Here is a 17,500-nt window from a genome sequence, read left to right as displayed (position 1 = left end):
TATGCTTGTATAATTAAATGTTTACAAGGCTATGTGTATTTTAAAATCAAGAAAATATAAGTGATAAAAGAATGAATGCCATACAATTAAAATTTTAGCTACATAAAAATATTTTTTTTAATTTTTTAAAAATGTATTTCTAAGTGTAGGATAGATGTTGTGATCACATGTCATTTTGAAATTTCATTTTATATATATTTTTTTCACGTCACATTAACTGATATTTTGAGTGTGTGATTTGTTGTTGTGTGTATTTTTGGCTGTTGTTTACAATCCCTGCATGTTGTTGTAGGTGCCCATTATCTCCCTTCAGAAGCCAGGAGAAGATAACTCCTCCACTGCTCCCCTCCGCGAGACGCCGCCGTGGCGAGCGGGCCTACGTAAAACAGGAAGTACCAGCATGGTCAACGACACCATCAACGAAAACGACAAGACCAACCTGCCGCGTTCAGCCTCTAGTCCCCGCCTGAACAATAATAATAGATCTGATAGCGTGAGTCACCCATCACTGACCTGTCTTTTACAGCAGGAAAATCTTGAGTTGTCATTGAGAAAAGTACTAGAGTACACAAAAATGTGTTTAGACAGTGTCAGTGATCTCCCTTTCTTCTTATTATTGTCACTGATGGAATTGCAATATATTTATGGTAGAAATATTTTCTCATCAAGTGTTCTTTGTACAGATGTAGTATATAAATTCATTTTATTATATGCCACTGATCAGCAGATCATTTTGCTCCACATGAAAATTTTATTAATTAGAATAAACCTCATGTGTTCCGAAAAATGAAAAACTGTCCCAAGTTTATAGAAATAATAAAAATATCTTGAAAACTGGGAAGTTGATCTTTGGTAACGGTAATTTTCAGAATTTTGTTATATTAATTTATATATGTATTACATTTTATGTAGCATAATGTATGTTTTACTATGATTGGTTATAAATCCTCGTACTTTTCTTTTTGTTAATTTTGTACATTATTATTTTTACATGTGGATAATACATTTACAAAAAATGTTGTGGCATGTGAAGCATGAAAGTTTTCAAGATCCTCTGCTTACAGAAAGAAATTGCTTTATAAGAAATCCTTTGATATTGATATTTACAGAATTAAATTGGTGTGACTGTGTAGCATGTTTCAGGTTGCATTCTTTTCATGGAAGACTTCAATTCAAACCTTCTCCCTTCCCCATGAGGTATGTGATAAAATTGATATCTTTATCATTGTAGGATAAGTCCAACCCGTCTCGACCATTCCTGATAACCAGTACCATATCAGAAAACCAAGAAAATAAAGTCCCTGACAGGTGAGCTAAATGTGTCCTGTACTGTTACAGTAATACTGTGTCAATAAATACTGTGTCAGGAGAACAGCCTCAAGGGTCATGAAGACATGAACCATTTTTAGACTGAAGTCAACATTTCTTTTGAAGCTTAGATATTTGAAGCAAGTCGAAGCAAGTTAACACAAAATTTGAAATGATATCCAAATCAGTCTTCTTTTCCTTCTTTATTTTTTATTTAAAATATTGAATACCATGCATTTATTAAACAAGTGATTTTGACACTTTTTCATTCAAGCATTTTACCCTGGATATTTCGAATTCTCAGATATCTGAAAATTATCTCAGCCCAAACATATTTTATATAATAAGGTTTGACAGTTCTTGATTGTTATAAGATGCTGATTTTGATTCCTCTAAGTGTATCTGGTAATTATATAATCTTTTCAGGTTGTCTAGCTTAGGACTTCAGTGCCTCTTTCTAGCTGTTCTGTCTTTTTTCTGGTATTCTCTTCTCTCAGAAGTTACTGTATAATCAATCTTGTTCAGATGTAATCTGCCACCAAAAGCATGTAATTATAGACTGAAATGATTTACTGACAAATTTTCGGCATTTAAATGAAATATACATGTACATGTATGTTAACATTGTAAAGCTTTCCTTTTAATTTTTTTTTTTTTTTTTTGGTTTCAAAAGAATTTGAAAATATTTGAAATACTTATCATGATTTGGTTGTGACTGCATATTCCAATATTAGCAGAAATGTCTAGAACGAATGAAGAATGAGAACATTAATAAGAATACAGTATTTTGTTTTTGTTTCTGATTTCTTTGTTATATGATAGTACGTAAATAGAACGTTAATTGCTCTCATTGAATGTATGACTAATAGACTAATACGTCTGTCGCCTCTTTTTCCCCTTTCATCAGCCCAGCTTCTTGCCTCTAACTTCACTAAAATAGTGTGCATGACCGATCACAGAGTCGGAGCGCATGCACGATCCCTGTGTCGCTGTGCATGACTGATCACTAAGCTTGTCGGCCTTTTTTTAGATTTGGCTCTTCCTCTGTTAGTACCACTTCCTCCACTTCCACGACCTTGACCTCAACATCATCATTTAGAGGCTTGAATCCATACAGAAGTCTCTCTGCCTACAAACGCTTGGAAGACCGAATGGAGGATTATCGGTCATCTCTGCCAGCCCGGATAAACCAGCAACCCGCCACCACTGCCGCGTCGGCCTTGACCCCTAGTGCTACCGTGACAACGGTCGGCCTGACGACAGGAACCACAACTTCTATCTCCTCATCAACAATATCTTCCCCTTACTCCAATTATCAGTTTGCCAGGTTTGTATGACCCAGCCTTCATATTTAACCCTGTACCATAACGTAATACTCGTGAACCATTTCATTGACTTTTAAATTGCAAACTGGGAAATTTCTCATTTTCACTAAAGCTCATGATTTGGTTTTTAACCTGGTATTGTATAGTGGATGATTTGATTAACCAACATTGGAAAAGCAAGAAATTAATTGGTCTTTGGATACTAAGAAATAGATATCATTTGGGAAGACAGTCATAAACTGTATCAATTTGTCACCAGAAAAATGTTCAGTTTATGTTTGCATGTCTGCATTGTGACTAATACAAATCTTTTTCACTGGCAATCTTTGTATATAAGAATTATTTTTATACAGGCCCTATGGTATACCAAAACGTGATGAGGAGGCAGAAACTCAAAGGAAGGCTAGAGCCAAGCGAGCTCGCGAGACCAGACGGTCCACACAGGTCAGTATTCAACAGAGGTTGAGAACTAGTTTATAAGCAATGTTTAGGTCATATGCATTTCATCTTTGAATTTGATGCAATTTGCTGTGAAATTACTGATTTTTGTAGGTGATTTAAATTTGTTTTATTTGTATGTTTTATTTGTATGTAGAGAGTCAAAATTCAAGTCCTCCACAAAATGTTAACATTTTAAATACAGTTTCATATTTGTTTCTGCAGACACAAAATCAGATCCCCATGAACTAATGTATTTTCCGTAAACTGCAAAAAATCAACTCTTTTTGAAATAGATGATTTTACAGTTTATCTAATTCATAGACTGTCATATTTCTTAAACGAGAGCACAAATTTTAAAGATAAACTTCCTTTTTATCCTTAAGTTATGTTTTATATTCTTTGCTTTATCATTTGTTGTGTGTTATAGGGGGTAACTTACCGTTTATCCTTAAGTTATGGTTTATATTCTCTGCTTTATCATTTTTGTGTGTTATAGGGAGTACTTACTGCTTATCCTTAAGTTATGGTTTATGTTCTCTGATTTAACATTTATTGTGTGTTTGTTACAGGGGGTAACTAGAGAGGATATTCAGAAGGCAGAGGAGGTGCTGAGCGGGACATCCCGTACAGAGACTGACAAGAGACTGGCGGCCTCGGAGGGAAGACTGGTCGCGCCTGAGACGACAGATAAATCTGTAAACAAAGATAGCGAGAGCTCCACCACTAGTGCTTCATCTCTCAGTGAGAGAGTTACCTCAGATAATGACTCCGTAACGTTACGACGGAATAGAGAGGTAGGTGCTTCATCTGTCAGTGAGAGAGTTACCTCAGATAATGACTCCATAACCTTACGACGGAATAGAGAGGTAGGTGCTTCATCTGTCAGTGAGAGAGTTACCTCAGATAACGACTCCGTAACGATACGACGGAATAGAGAGGTAGGTGCTTCATCTGTCAGTGAGAGAGTTACCTCAGATAACGACTCCGTAACGATACGACGGAATAGGGACGTAGGTGCTTCATCTGTCAGTGAGAGAGTTACCTCAGATAACGACTCCGTAATGTTACGACGGAATAGAGAGGTAGGTGCTTCATCTGTCAGTGAGAGAGTTACCTCAGATAACGACTCCGTAACGTTACGACGGAATAGGGAGGTAGGTGCTTCATCTGTCAGTGAGAGAGTTACCTCGGATAACAACTCCGTAACATTACGACGGAATAGGGAGGTAAGTCTGGATTATAGGCAGAAAAATGTTTGACTTCAAGTTATTTAACTATAGTTATCTCTAGAATATTATATGTAAAAAAAGAATTGGTAGACTTTAATCTATTTTCTTAATTATATATAGAGAACCATTTGTTTAAGTATCATACTCTTTATGAGGATATTTTTTTTATTGTAAGAACAAAAGAAAGCAGCATATAAACATACTCATGTTTCCAACATGTTTTGTAGGACGAACCACGAAGTAACAGCTTTCGGAGGTCTCGAGATTCCAAAGATATTACAGACTCTTATACTCGTAAGTTTCCTTCTTTAATCTCATGATTACATAGTATAAAATCGGTATTGCACAAAATGTACATTCCTCGTGATTCCAAACTTATTTTTCTCACACATCGTCTGATGACCATAAAATCGAAAACAGGTTTCAGTCAACATTTCAAAATGGTTTTTCAAAATTTTCATCATGTGTTAGCATATGTATATTGTACACACTTGAAATTACTACATTAAATCATGTTCCTTAAACAAAAAACAAGATATACAAAATCTAAGTTTTTACTTAAGTCTTTTTAGCTCACCTGAGCCGAAGGCTCAAGTGAGCTTTTCTGATCACATTTTGTCCGTCGTCCGTCCGTCTGTCCGTCTGTCCGTCCGTCCGTGTTTACGAGAGTGCATTTATTGGGTATTTTTCATGCCATGATTGTACTTATTGGGTACTTTTTGCTTATTGGGTATACCCAATAAGAAGTTTCGCTGAATGTGCTTAAAACACCCTAATTGGGTATTTGCAGGTTAGTACCCAACAAAACTTGGACACGACGATTTGTCCGAAAAAGTGTCCAAAAAAGTTGCTTTCACGGACGCACCGTGTTTTGTTGTTTCAGTTTTTCATTCGGAACTCTAAATTCTCGAGAGTTCCGAAAATCAACTTCCGTTGATCCTGATCATAACAACGTTTGTTTTCATGGGAAAAAAATATGGCGACTAAGAACCACTTAATGTCAACAAGACTTCCTGATTGACAAGAGAAAAGGTGAGTTTTTTCGATTAATATTTATCCATTGCTGGGTTCTTGTTTAAGAAAAATAGATTTTAATGTAATTTTGAAAACAATTGTGCACAAAATTAAAATAGATATATCGGAACAATTAATCCTAAGTTGCACTTGTTTGTATTTTGAATTTTCTCTGTCTTTTTAACTCTCCTGATTTAGTAGTATTTAGTAAATAATCGTATATTGTTAGATAATCTTTAATAAATCGAAAGTGTTTATTATTTGATTTTATATCATAACCAATTAAGTATGTTCTGACAATGTATATTGGAAAGGGAAATGAAAATGTTAACAATTGTGTGTTCATAATTCAGCTGTAAATTATCGGTTCATGTAGACAGTATTACAATCGCAAAGTGAGCTGAGATGATGATAAATGGGATAATTGACACTAACTAAATTATTGTATGTAAGTTTATCTCATCTAATATGTAACTTAAGAGATTCATTGCATTACTGAAAAACTTTCAGTTAAAACAGTGCTTCTTTTTGTCTTTGATTTTGACTGAGTGTCTGCTTTATTTTGATTTTGTTTTTAATTATTGTTTTTGTCATTTGTTTTAATTAATTTAAAACAACAATGAAATTGATATAGGGCTACTATAACTATTTCACATGATGGGTGTGCAATTAGCCTCGCGCTACACCCGGGGCTTCCAATTTTGAGGATGAGGCTTGTGGTTTTCTGCACTGAGGAATCCCCTTGGGCTATTAGGAATTTTAAAATACACATGTAATACATTCAAAGCACCACCGGTATTTTGTCTTTTTTGCTATTTAATTCCCTAATATCGAAATATTCCAGACAACATGCTCATATTATCCATAAATCTCCAGAACTGCATCCATTTTGCAGTACTACAAGACTGATTTACTTAAAAACGATCTTTTATTTCCTAATATGAATTCCCCCCTTTCCTTTGTTTAATATAGCAATATTTGCTTGTACATAAATGTCTCACAGATATCTCATTATTAAATTATATACATTCACTCTATCAGCTCAATTATAAGTGTTATGCAATTATGTAGCGTTTTTTTAAAGCCATACATGTCGTAACTGATCAAAAATATATTTTTGAAAAAAAAAACAAAATTAAGTAAAGAAATATAGTTAATACATTTAAATTAAAGCTTTTCATACAATTCGGAGCACAGAGAACACCTCGTTTTATCTAATAATACGATTTTTTCTTCTCTGTATTGTGTTATTTAAATCTTTTGTATTTTCTTCCAAGTCGGAAAAAATTCCGACAATCCAAATTAAATTTTGATATCTTTATAACGCAATTGACTTAGATTTCGTAATTTACGGAAAATTTCTATCTTTATCATGTTTATATAAAGTAATGATACAAATAATTAGTTCTTATGATTTTAGTCAAATTATTTTCATTGTACATACGTCATATATGGCTTTAAATGATTCAAGATGAAAGCAAAATGATTTTTGCTTCGTTTTAATTAGACAAACTAGTGAATGACCAGAAAAGGAATATATAAAATCTTTTTTTTTTCATTTTTATAAATCATTAATTTATATATGATTAAATTTTACTAGCGAAAATTAAACTTTCATTTTAAAAAGAATCATCTGTAGTTAATACCCTGACTTTTTTCACGATGAACTTTTTTTCAATGTTACTTCTTAATTTTGCCTCTATATTTGGGCTTGTCACTTTTTCCTCTGGGATAGTAACTTTATTGCAACCAAACTCTGGATTAGTACTTGATTTCCTTTATTGCACAGCGATGACTATGATTTAATAGCACAAAAAGCTAATGGGTTTACGTATGTGAATTTATATGATTAATGCTTAGTTGTGATTTTTGGATAACTGGAGATAATGATTCCTTTTTTCCCATTGATATTGCTCATAAATATTTTCCTAAGTATTATGTTACAATAAATTAGTTTAGATTTTTTTTATAAAAGTAATCAATAATAACAATGGAAATTGAAACCATAATTATGTTCATTGAGGATTTTCAATATGTAACAGGTCAAACAGGAACTTCAGTAGTGAACATTGCAGAGAACACACCCATCAGAAGATGACCCTCAGAAATAGGACGATTGTAAGTAATCAGTAAAATGAACAGGAATACTTCATGCCAACCATAAGATTTTTAGAGACATTTTCGCTTCTTAAATTAGAAGAGATAGAATGAAAAACTTGTACATACTACATAACTACTAGGCAACCAACCTTTAACTGCAGGAAAGCTTTTGGTATGTTTAATACAGCTACATGAAGCCTCTTTAGTATTTATGTTAAGTTTGAGAAAGTACCTTAGTATTTTTTTCTAGTGTTTGCCAAAGTTTTCATGCTCACTAGCTGTTTGCTTGTTTGTACTATCATTTTATTTTAAATTCTTCAGATGCCCTTTACCTTTGCCACTTTAGAATCATTTGTTTTAAGGGCATCTGAGGTTTACTTCCAGAACTTAATACATTTTAAATTAAATACTTGGGTACTATACGGTCATAGGTTAAGTTAATACATGTATAACATTTTGTTCTGATAGAGATGGTATACAGGGAAAAAAAAACAATACTAGATAATACTTCATAGGAATAAAACAGCTTCATCTTGTAGATGAATTTTATTTAAGGATCACTACTTCATGTCTGATGTGCTGAAAGTTTTTCATAATCTGTTTGACTGAAAGTTTTCATATTTTCAACTTCTATCCAGCCTAGTCAATTCTAATTAAATTTTGTGCAAAGCATACCCCAGGAAGGGGGGATGGAGTGTCAATTTAATTTCAAAGCAGTTAGTAAGGTTTGGGTCAATTTTAAATCCTCTTTAGCAGAACCATTGGGCTGAAAACAATACTAATGTGAAAGCTTTATCATTAAGTGTAGAGTTGGTTTTGAAGATTATGTACCCCTAATATATTTATATAGTGTTACATTAGAAGTCTAAAATTTGCAAGGAATAGGTGTAAAAAAAAATTTAAAATCTCCCTCTTAACAATCAGAAACTAACATACTGTCTAATTAATATGCAACATCGTTTTGTGTGCTGAATGATGATTCCATTTTGATAAAATTATGGCGGGTGGAAGTAGGATGAAGATGCAGTTAGACATAGAAGAAAAAAAAGTGTTGATAGAATTTAGTTTTTCTTCCATTTTATCTATCAATACATATTTCTGAATAAGAAATATACTTCTACTTCTTGTTTGGATTTGATCAACATAAAGGGTGATCTTGCTGTAGTCAAGAAAAACATGTTTTAAACGGCAAAGAAATACCTTTATCTAATTGCAGAATGAATAAAATGGACAGAGTCAGAACTGAAGGAGTTGCATGAAATGAGGAATATTTCCAAGATTACCTGAGCATAACCACTGCTACTGGATAAAGATATGGCAAAATAAAAGAGCAGGGTCAATGGAGGTATCATACAATATAGGCCATGAGAGACCCTGAAGAAGAAAGTATTGAACAGAAACAAAAATAAAACCATTTTGACATGTATTGATATAAAGGATCAAAGTCTTACATGTAAAATTTGGGCATGTAATGACTTTTCTCTAGCTCTAAGACTTATAACAGTGATGATTTGATTTAATATCTTTATCCCAATTTGTCAAAAAGATTTGGACATAGTGCATAAAGTTTTGATACAACTAATTCATTCATTGTACTTGTAACTGAGTTTTCTGGTGCGACACTGTTTTATCGGCTTCAAAACTATGTTTGTGATTTCCAAACCAGATAAATGAGATCATGAAATATCTTTTAACATCGGTGACTATTTAATCCAATCTTTTACATCTCAAAAGTATTTTTATTATTGCTGGGAAAATATGCTTTGTACATGTATTTGTAATAAACAGGATTATAGAAATTTTCCATATAATTCAACACAATCCTAGCAACTAAAAGCAAATATTTTATCAAGGGTGTGATCTATTTATTAATATGGTTTTCAGCATCTTGCTCTACCTGTAATGACTTGCTCCAAGTTCCAATATTTAAATTTAAATTTTGCAAACATTGTTATAAAATTCTTTAAAAGCCAAATAGTTTAGGCACAAAATGCTTATATATTTCCTATTATTTGTAAAGTGTACACTGAATCAGATGTGGAATGTTAGAATTAAAGTATTAAATACTGTATGTTTTGGACTTATGTATGCTTAAGCAGATAAATTTGAATTCAACTAGGGGAGGTAAATGTCATACTTATTGGGTTTGCAATCTAATGCAAGAGTATAAATATCCAAGAAAAATTTGACAATTTTAATGAAGGGCATAAGGTAACCCAAGAAGATTTGGACAGGTAAACATCACCTGTTGGGTTTTATTCTAATGTTGAGATGTAATATCCAAGAAGAGTTGAACCAATGTTCAATACCTATTGGGTTTTCTTTCTTATGAAAAAGAAATTGAGTAACCCAAGAAGAATGTCCAATACCTTTTAGTTTATATACTATTGAAGAGATGAAGATATCCAAGAGGAATTGGACAGGTGTCCATTACATGTTGGGTAGTATTCTGATGAAGGGATTATCAAGAAACCTAAGAATTAGACAAGTGTCGATTGCCTGTTGGGTGGGATGTAGATATCCAAGAGGAGTTGGACGGATGTCCATTACCTGTTGGATGGTATTTTGATGAAATAATTCAAGAAACCCAAGAAGAATTGGACAAGTGTCCATTACCTGTTGGGTGGGATGTAGATATCCAAGAGGAGATGGACAGGTGTCCATTACCTGTTGGGTTGTATTCTGATGAAACAATTCAAAAAACCCAGGAAGAATTGGACAAGTGTCCATTACCTGTTGGGTGGGATTTAGATATCCAAGAGGAGTTGGACAGGTGTCCATTACCTGTTGGGTGGTATTCTGATGAAACAATTCAAGAAACCCAAGAAGAATTGGACAAGTGTCCATTGCCTGTTGGGTGGGATGTAGATATCCAAGAGGAGTTGGACAGGTGTCCATTACCTGTTGGGTTGTATTTTGATGATGCAATTCAAGAAACCCAAGAATTAGACAAGTGTCCATTGCCTGTTGGGTGGGATAAAGATATCCAAGAGGAGTTGGACAGATGTCCATTACCTGTTGGGTGGTATTCTGATGAAACAATTCAAAAAACCCAGGAAGAATTGGACAAGTGTCCATTACCTGTTGGGTGGGATTTAGATATCCAAGAGGAATTGGACAGGTGTCCATTACCTGTTGGGTTGTATTTTGATGATGCAATTCAAGAAACCCAAGAATTAGACAAGTGTCCATTGCCTGTTGAATGGGATGTAGATATCCAAAAGGAGTTGGACAGATGTCCATTACCTGTTGGGTGGTATTCTGATGAATCATTACAAGAAACCCAAGAAGAATTGAACAAGTGTCCATTACCTGTTGGGTGGGATGTAGATATCCAAGATGAGTTGGACAGGTGTCCATTACCTGTTGGGTTGTATTTTGATGATGAGATTCAAGAAACCCAAATAGAATTGGACAATGTACACATGTTCAATTGTTCTTGGGTACTTTCATCCCTTCGTCAAAATACAACCCAACAGGTATTGGACATTTGAACATGTAATGGGCATTTGCTTATTATTAATTGGTCATGATTCGAAAAGGTTTCTCCTCAAATACTTATTTTTGTTATTCAAGAAAGGTTGAACAGAGTCTGAGATGTGTTGAGTTGTGTTTTCATAATTCAGTTGTTTTGCACTTAGGTATTCATATATTTTGATATAAGTTATTTTGAAATGTACAGGTGTATATCCTTATTGCTAAGAACAAATTAGTTAGGTGTTACAATAAAAGAGCTATATCACAGAAATTGACAAAAATATGGGTTCAAAACGAAAGGTTTTCAGTCTTGTCTGAATTTACCAGCAAATATTAAAATTAAAATATATAATAAATTTGAAATGAATAAAAAACAATACGAAAAAACCCAATAAAATACGGACACAAGGATTAATATCCAATAAGATTTGAACAGTAACTACCCAAATAATGCTCTCTCGTGTGTACACTTTTTTTGTATCCAATAAGCAGTATCCAATAGGACTTGGACTTGATGTACCCAATATATAACCAAATGTGTGTTCGTCCGTCCGTCCGTCCGTCCGTCTGTAAACTTTTCACATTTTCGACTTCTTCTCAAGAACCACTGGGCCAATTTTGACCAAACTTGGTACAAAGTATCCTTGGGTGAAGGGGAATTTAAATTGTAAAAATGAAGGGACATATCCCCTCGCAAGGGGAGATAATCAAGAAAAGACAAAAATAGGGTTGGGTCATTAAAAAATCTTCTTCTCAAGAACCACTGGGCCAGAAAAGCTGAAACTTATGTGGAAGCATCCTGGGGTAGTGTAGATTCTAAATTGTTCAAATCATGACCCCCGGGGGAAAGGCGGGGCCACAATGGGGAATCAAAGTTTTATATAGAAATATATAGGAAAAATCTTTGAAAATCTTCTTCTCAAGAACCACTGGGCCAGTAAAGCTGAAACTTATGTGGAAGCATCCTGGGGTAGTGTAGATTCTAAATTGTTCAAATCATGACCCCCGGGGGAAGGGCGGGGCCACAATGGGGAATCAAAGTTTTACATAGAAATATATAGGAAAAATCTTTGAAAATCTTCTTCTCAAGGACCACTGGGCCAGAAAAGCTGAAACTTATGTGGAAGCATCCTGGGGTAGTGTAGATTCTAAATTGTTCAAATCATGACCCCCAGGGGAAAGGCGGGGCCACAATGGGGAATCAAAGTTTTACATAGAAATATATAGGAAAAATCTTTGAAAATCTTCTTCTCAAGAACCACTGGGCCAGTAAAGCTGAAACTTATGTGGAAGCATCCTGGGGTAGTGTAGATTCTAAATTGTTCAAATCATGACCCATGGGGGAAGGGCGGGGCCACAATGGGGAATCAACGTTTTACATAGAAATAGATAGGAAAAATCTTTGAAAATCTTCTTCTCAAGGACCACTGGGCCAGAAAAGCTGAAACTTATGTGGAAGCAACCGGGTATAATGTAGATTCTAAATTGTAAAAATAATGACCCCCGGGGGAAGGGTGAGGCTACAATGGGGAATCAAAGTTTTATATAGAAATATATAGGAAAAATCTTTGAAAATCTTCTTCTCAAGACCCACTGGGCCGGTAAAGCTGAAACTTATGTGGAAGCATCCTGGGGTAGTGTAGATTCTAAATTGTTCAAATCATGACCCCCAGGGGAAGGGCGGGGCCACAATGGGGAATCAAAGTTTTATATAGAAATATATAGGAAAAATCTTTGAAAATCTTCTTCTCAAGAACCACTAGGCCAGAAAAGCTGAAACTTATGTGGAAGCATCCTGGTATAATGTAGATTCTAAATTGTTCAAATAATGACCCCCGGGAGAAGGGCGGGGCCACAATGGGGAATCAAAGTTTTATATAGAAATATATAGGAAAAATCTTCTTCTCAGGAACCACTGGGCCAAAAAAGCTGAAACATATGTGCCCATGGAAGGATCATGGGGTAGTGTAGATTTCAAAATGTCTAAATTATGATCAGTGGGGTAGGGTGGGGATGCATTATGTATAACAAGGGGGAAATCTGGTAAAGAACAGAATGGTCAAATCTTCTCAGGTGAGCGATGTGGCCCATGGGCCTCTTGTCTCAGTTTGTCATCATCGTACCAGGTGCTGAACGTTTACAATCTTATTAATTTTCGGACCCCCCCCCCCACCAAATGTATGTTTTAAATTGCATTTTGTCCATTTATTAAGAGTTATGTATGAAATTATTTTTTAGCATCCTATATACGGAGAGATAGAAGTGATAGGAATGCAATTTCATTGGCTGACTCATCGTCCTCTAGTCTGGGGGTCAATACGGGGTTATCTAGGTCACAGTCCCTCCGGAACCGAATACGTAACGGGGAACTTGAGAGCAGAACAGAGGAGAAATCCAATGGTAGGTTCTGTGTTTATCTTGGTATTAAAGACAGGGTATTACATTGTATAGTAAGCTATTAAAACTTTGATATAGTTATGAGAAATGGCAAGATGTATGTAAATGGGTTTATGATCATAACTATTGATTTTTTTTTCTCTACTATGATAGAGAATTGCTAAGATTTTCAGATACAGTGGATCCTGCTTAAACAAATAGTTAGTTTGTCAGCCTTCTGTTATCAGTATAGCCGAATATTCGAATAGCCGATTGCTCCATTTCAAGTCCAAACAAAGATGTATAGAGCTACATGTATTGACAATACATCGTAGCAAATTTCAAACTTGCACTTTCGTTTCGTTTGATTACTTTACGTAGCGATTCTCCAAAAATAAAATGTTATACTTACTTACTAATTTAATGTGATAACATTTTTCTAATAAAATGACTTATAAAAATTGTTTTTTTAATAGTTATTGCCATCTTTAATCAGCACATGTTTACATTCCTTCTTCGATGGCCGCCATTTTGGAAACGGAAGTAGACTAAATGTCTGACTTTATTCCATAATTTATTTTTTCCCGGATAAATGGTCCAGTAATATTAAAAAAAATATATTAAATTGTTTTGTTTTATTTGTTTCTTTAACATAGCTATGTATTTCACACTGTTTGTGACAATTCTCAAGTCAATAGTCCTGTAACTATGATGCATTTCAATGTCCCAGCAAATTATCATACACAAGCTAATACGTTCAATAATTAAAATCTAACTTTGGAAAAAAATTGCAAACAATTATCATAATTATCGAGTACATCACTGAAAAGTAATTTAAACCCAAGCTGATCATCATAACTGTATCAAAACATATCAATCTAGTGTGCCAATTATTAACACAGGTAAGGTGACTGCGTGTGTTCAGCCGTGACTAATCCCCTCATTATCGTACTCAATGTGTCAGACAGTGTAAACAAAGGCTTCACTAGGGAAGTTAGAGATGTGAACAGGGTCACAATTATGAAAAAATACTACGATGGACCAATTTTTTGTATCAGATAAAACGAAATTCTAATATTTTCTTATCAGAATATCAGGTGAAATTATTAATAAATATATAAGAAATGGTTTTGTGCTCTGATATTATATTGGAATAGCCGAAATATTCGTTTAACCGCTATCAGATTAAGTGGAAGCCACTGTATAAGGAAATCTCAATTATAGTATCTTCTCCCCATCTCTCATATCAGATCAATTGCTTATATGGATATTAAGAATTTCTATTATATAGGAACAAAAATAAAAGCCTCAAATGCCTCCTTATAAGTTGAATTTCCATTACATCACTGAGTTACTGTTATTTTTACAGATTTGGAAGATAAAGGGGATAAAGACGGTAGGAGAGAGTCGTCTGCCCTTGCCAGAAGGCGGCGGCGAAATGAACGAAGGTCAACTGGAATTGTTTCCTACGACAATAAAGATGTAAGTCACTATCATTGTTATTGTATTAAACCGTCAGGAGGTTTAGAACAAGATATAATTAAAGAATAAACATATGTAGCATGAAGTACCTTGATATATGTTTGTTAGATTCAAGTTAGATGTAACATATATCTTATCATATGTAAAAAATTTGCAAAGATACTCATTCGTATTTATAAAGTAAATGAAATTTTCCTGTCTCAGTCAGCATTGATTTCAGTGTCATGGTTTTATAACTTTTTTTCAGGAGGAAGAAGAGAAAGATAAAGAAAAGGAGGAGGAGAATAAAGAACCTGCAGAGGACAGGGTAAGTAATTGTCTCTGTCATCATAATATGCCTCGGGTTAAGGTCTCGGGTTAAAAAGTGTTTGTAGAATAAAAAACCTGTGTAGGACAGGATGAGTTAATGTCTCATTATTAAATGTTTCGGGTTCAGACCTCGGGTTATTAATCTCTTCCTCTTTAGTTTTTCAGGCTTAAAATTTCATTTTTTTTTCTTTTTTTTTGGAAGCAGGTATTTTCATATCTTTTTTCATTCAATCAAAAAAAAATGATATTAGCTGATTCTTACTCATGCCCAACTTCAGATACATTTGTGCATTTAAAAAGTTACATTTTAAAATAGCACATTTACAAGAAATGCATGTACAAGTATATTGTGCATCTATAAAAAGGGGAATAACTTCACTTTCTTTCAATTTTGGTAGAAGAATGGGTTATTTCTATTTTGAATAAATAAAAAAAAAATGATCTGTGTGGCATTGTTTGACCTTATTTGAGATGCCTGAAAATCTGTAAGGAAATTATTCTTGGGCCAAAGAATTATTTTAAACATCTAGGACAATACAGTCATAATCCTATTTAAATATGTATGTTTCTGGTGTATTCTTATATTACTGATAAAGTTTTGTTGAAAATGACATTTTGTTTTGGGGTCAACCTGTAATTCTTCATAAAAGAGTAAGTTTAGAACTTACCTTGGAGACTAGCAGTGGAAGGAGAGGATAAGAAGTTCTAGCTGGAGTCTTGGCTGAGGCCGATGAGTAGATTTTACTAATGAGGCCTAAAATAGATACTGCTGAATCATCTCGGAAAGAGTGGTGTGTGAGAGATTTATATAAGGATATGACGTTCTTCAGAAAACTCCTAAATGTGTATTATACTGAAGAACAGTGTAATACAAAAGTGACTTTTGCTGGCAGAAATGCTGCATGTTTCAGTATAAAGAGATGAAATCTAGAAGCAGTATAATCTATATTTTTCCGAATTTTCATACCTTTGATCCTATAGTATGCACACCTCTGAATGAAATAAAAATATTAATCTTACCCTGGAATTTATATTCCATTTTATGAAATTTATTCAAAGATTTTCTATAATTCTTTTATAGACAATCTTCTTCCTCAAGTCAGTCAGAATCAGAGTTATGCCCCTTTGACTCTGTTAAGTTACAATTAAATTACTGAGAATCTTGTGTGATTATGTTTTATTTTTTTTTTTTTTTTACAGATAAATTAGATTTTTGAAAAATTGTGATGTTTAAAACTTTCACCAAGAAAGTAGGCTAGCAAATAACCATTAACCCACTAACAGTGTTGTTATGTTAAGCTGTTGGCAAACAACTCCTCAGGATGTTATAGCCCATATGGCGAGTAGGAATTTTATTTTAACTTTTCCATCACCCGTCCATCCTTTGATTCTACAGTTACAGGCACTTAAATTTTCACTGCTTTTAATCTACAGAATGAATTAAAGACATTGAATCACCATAACATTATAACTTTGTAGAATGAATTAAAGAAAATAAAATTGCATGCAATACATGTATTATTATGCCCCCCTTCGAAGAAGGGAGGGCATATTGCTTTGCTGCTGTCTGTCGGTCGGTCTGTCGGTCTGTCGGTCCACTTAGTTTCCGTTCATTTTCTTCGCAACCGTTGCACATACTGAAATGAAATTTGGTATACAGATATATCACATGAATATCTAGGCCAAGTTCTGTTTTGGGTACGATCGCACCATTTTTGACAGAGTTATGCCCCTTGGACTTAGAAAAATTTCATTATTTGCAGTTTCCGTTCATTTTCTTTACAACCGTTGCACATACTTAGATAAAATTTAGTATGCAGATATATCACATGAATATCTAGGTCAAGTTCTGTTTTGGTTATGATCGCGCCATTTTTGACAGGGTTATGCCCCTTGGACTTAGAAAAATTTAAATTATTTGCAGTTTCCGTTCATTTTCTTTGCAACCGTTGCACATGCTGAGATGAAATTTAGTATACAGATTTTTCAGATGAATATCTAGGTCAAGTTCTGTTTTGGGTACGATCGCACCAGTTTTCACTGAGTTATACCCCTTGGACTTAGAAAATTTTAATTATTTGCAGTTTCCGTTCATTTTCTTTACAACCGTTGCACATACTTAGATGAAATTTTGTATGCAGATATATCACATGAATATCTGGGTCAAGTTCTGTTTTGGGTACGATTGCACCAGTTTTCACAGAGTTATGCCCCTTGGACTTAGAAAAATTTCAATTATTTGCAGTTTCCGTTCATTTTCTTTGCAACCGTTGTACATACTGAAATGAAATTTTTCATACAGATATATCACATAAAAATCTAGGTCAAGTTCTGGTTTAGGCATGATTGCACCATTTTTGACAGAGTTATACCCCTTGAACTTAGAAAAATTCCATTTATTTGCAGTTTCCGTTCATTTTCTTCACAGCTGTGCACATG

General features: G+C 34.1%; 1 protein-coding gene and 1 long non-coding RNA gene across 17 annotated transcripts in view; both read left to right on the top strand.

Annotated features, from left to right (window-relative positions):
* LOC134230704 (protein phosphatase 1 regulatory subunit 12A-like) overlaps window positions 1–15,123 on the top strand; it is a 36,365-nt gene extending 21,242 nt beyond the window's left edge. For 7 of the 16 annotated variants that reach the window (XM_062712549.1, XM_062712538.1, XM_062712542.1 and 4 more), the window contains 9 exons: window positions 293–493; window positions 1,232–1,308; window positions 2,339–2,635; window positions 2,987–3,077; window positions 3,644–3,868; window positions 4,531–4,597; window positions 13,133–13,294; window positions 14,640–14,752; window positions 15,000–15,123. In XM_062712549.1, the coding sequence (XP_062568533.1) occupies window positions 293–493; window positions 1,232–1,308; window positions 2,339–2,635; window positions 2,987–3,077; window positions 3,644–3,868; window positions 4,531–4,597; window positions 13,133–13,294; window positions 14,640–14,752; window positions 15,000–15,113 (1,347 nt within the window). In that variant the 3' untranslated portion in view covers window positions 15,114–15,123. The other 9 variants (XM_062712546.1, XM_062712544.1, XM_062712548.1 and 6 more) reach the window with 7 other exon arrangements.
* LOC134230703 (uncharacterized) lies at window positions 5,277–9,475 on the top strand. The gene is made up of 3 exons (XR_009984405.1): window positions 5,277–5,335; window positions 7,360–7,435; window positions 8,634–9,475. It is a non-coding gene; the product is annotated as an uncharacterized LOC134230703 (long non-coding RNA).
* Window positions 15,124–17,500: the final 2,377 nt, after the last annotated feature.

Source organism: Saccostrea cucullata, unplaced genomic scaffold (genome assembly GCF_032062105.1).
Source record: "Saccostrea cucullata isolate Sc308-1 unplaced genomic scaffold, CSIRO_AGI_Scuc_v1 ctg4626, whole genome shotgun sequence".
Lineage (NCBI taxonomy): Eukaryota > Metazoa > Mollusca > Bivalvia > Ostreida > Ostreidae > Saccostrea > Saccostrea cuccullata.
Note: the sequence above shows the minus strand (reverse complement) of the source record. Positions and strands in the feature narration are given on the sequence as shown.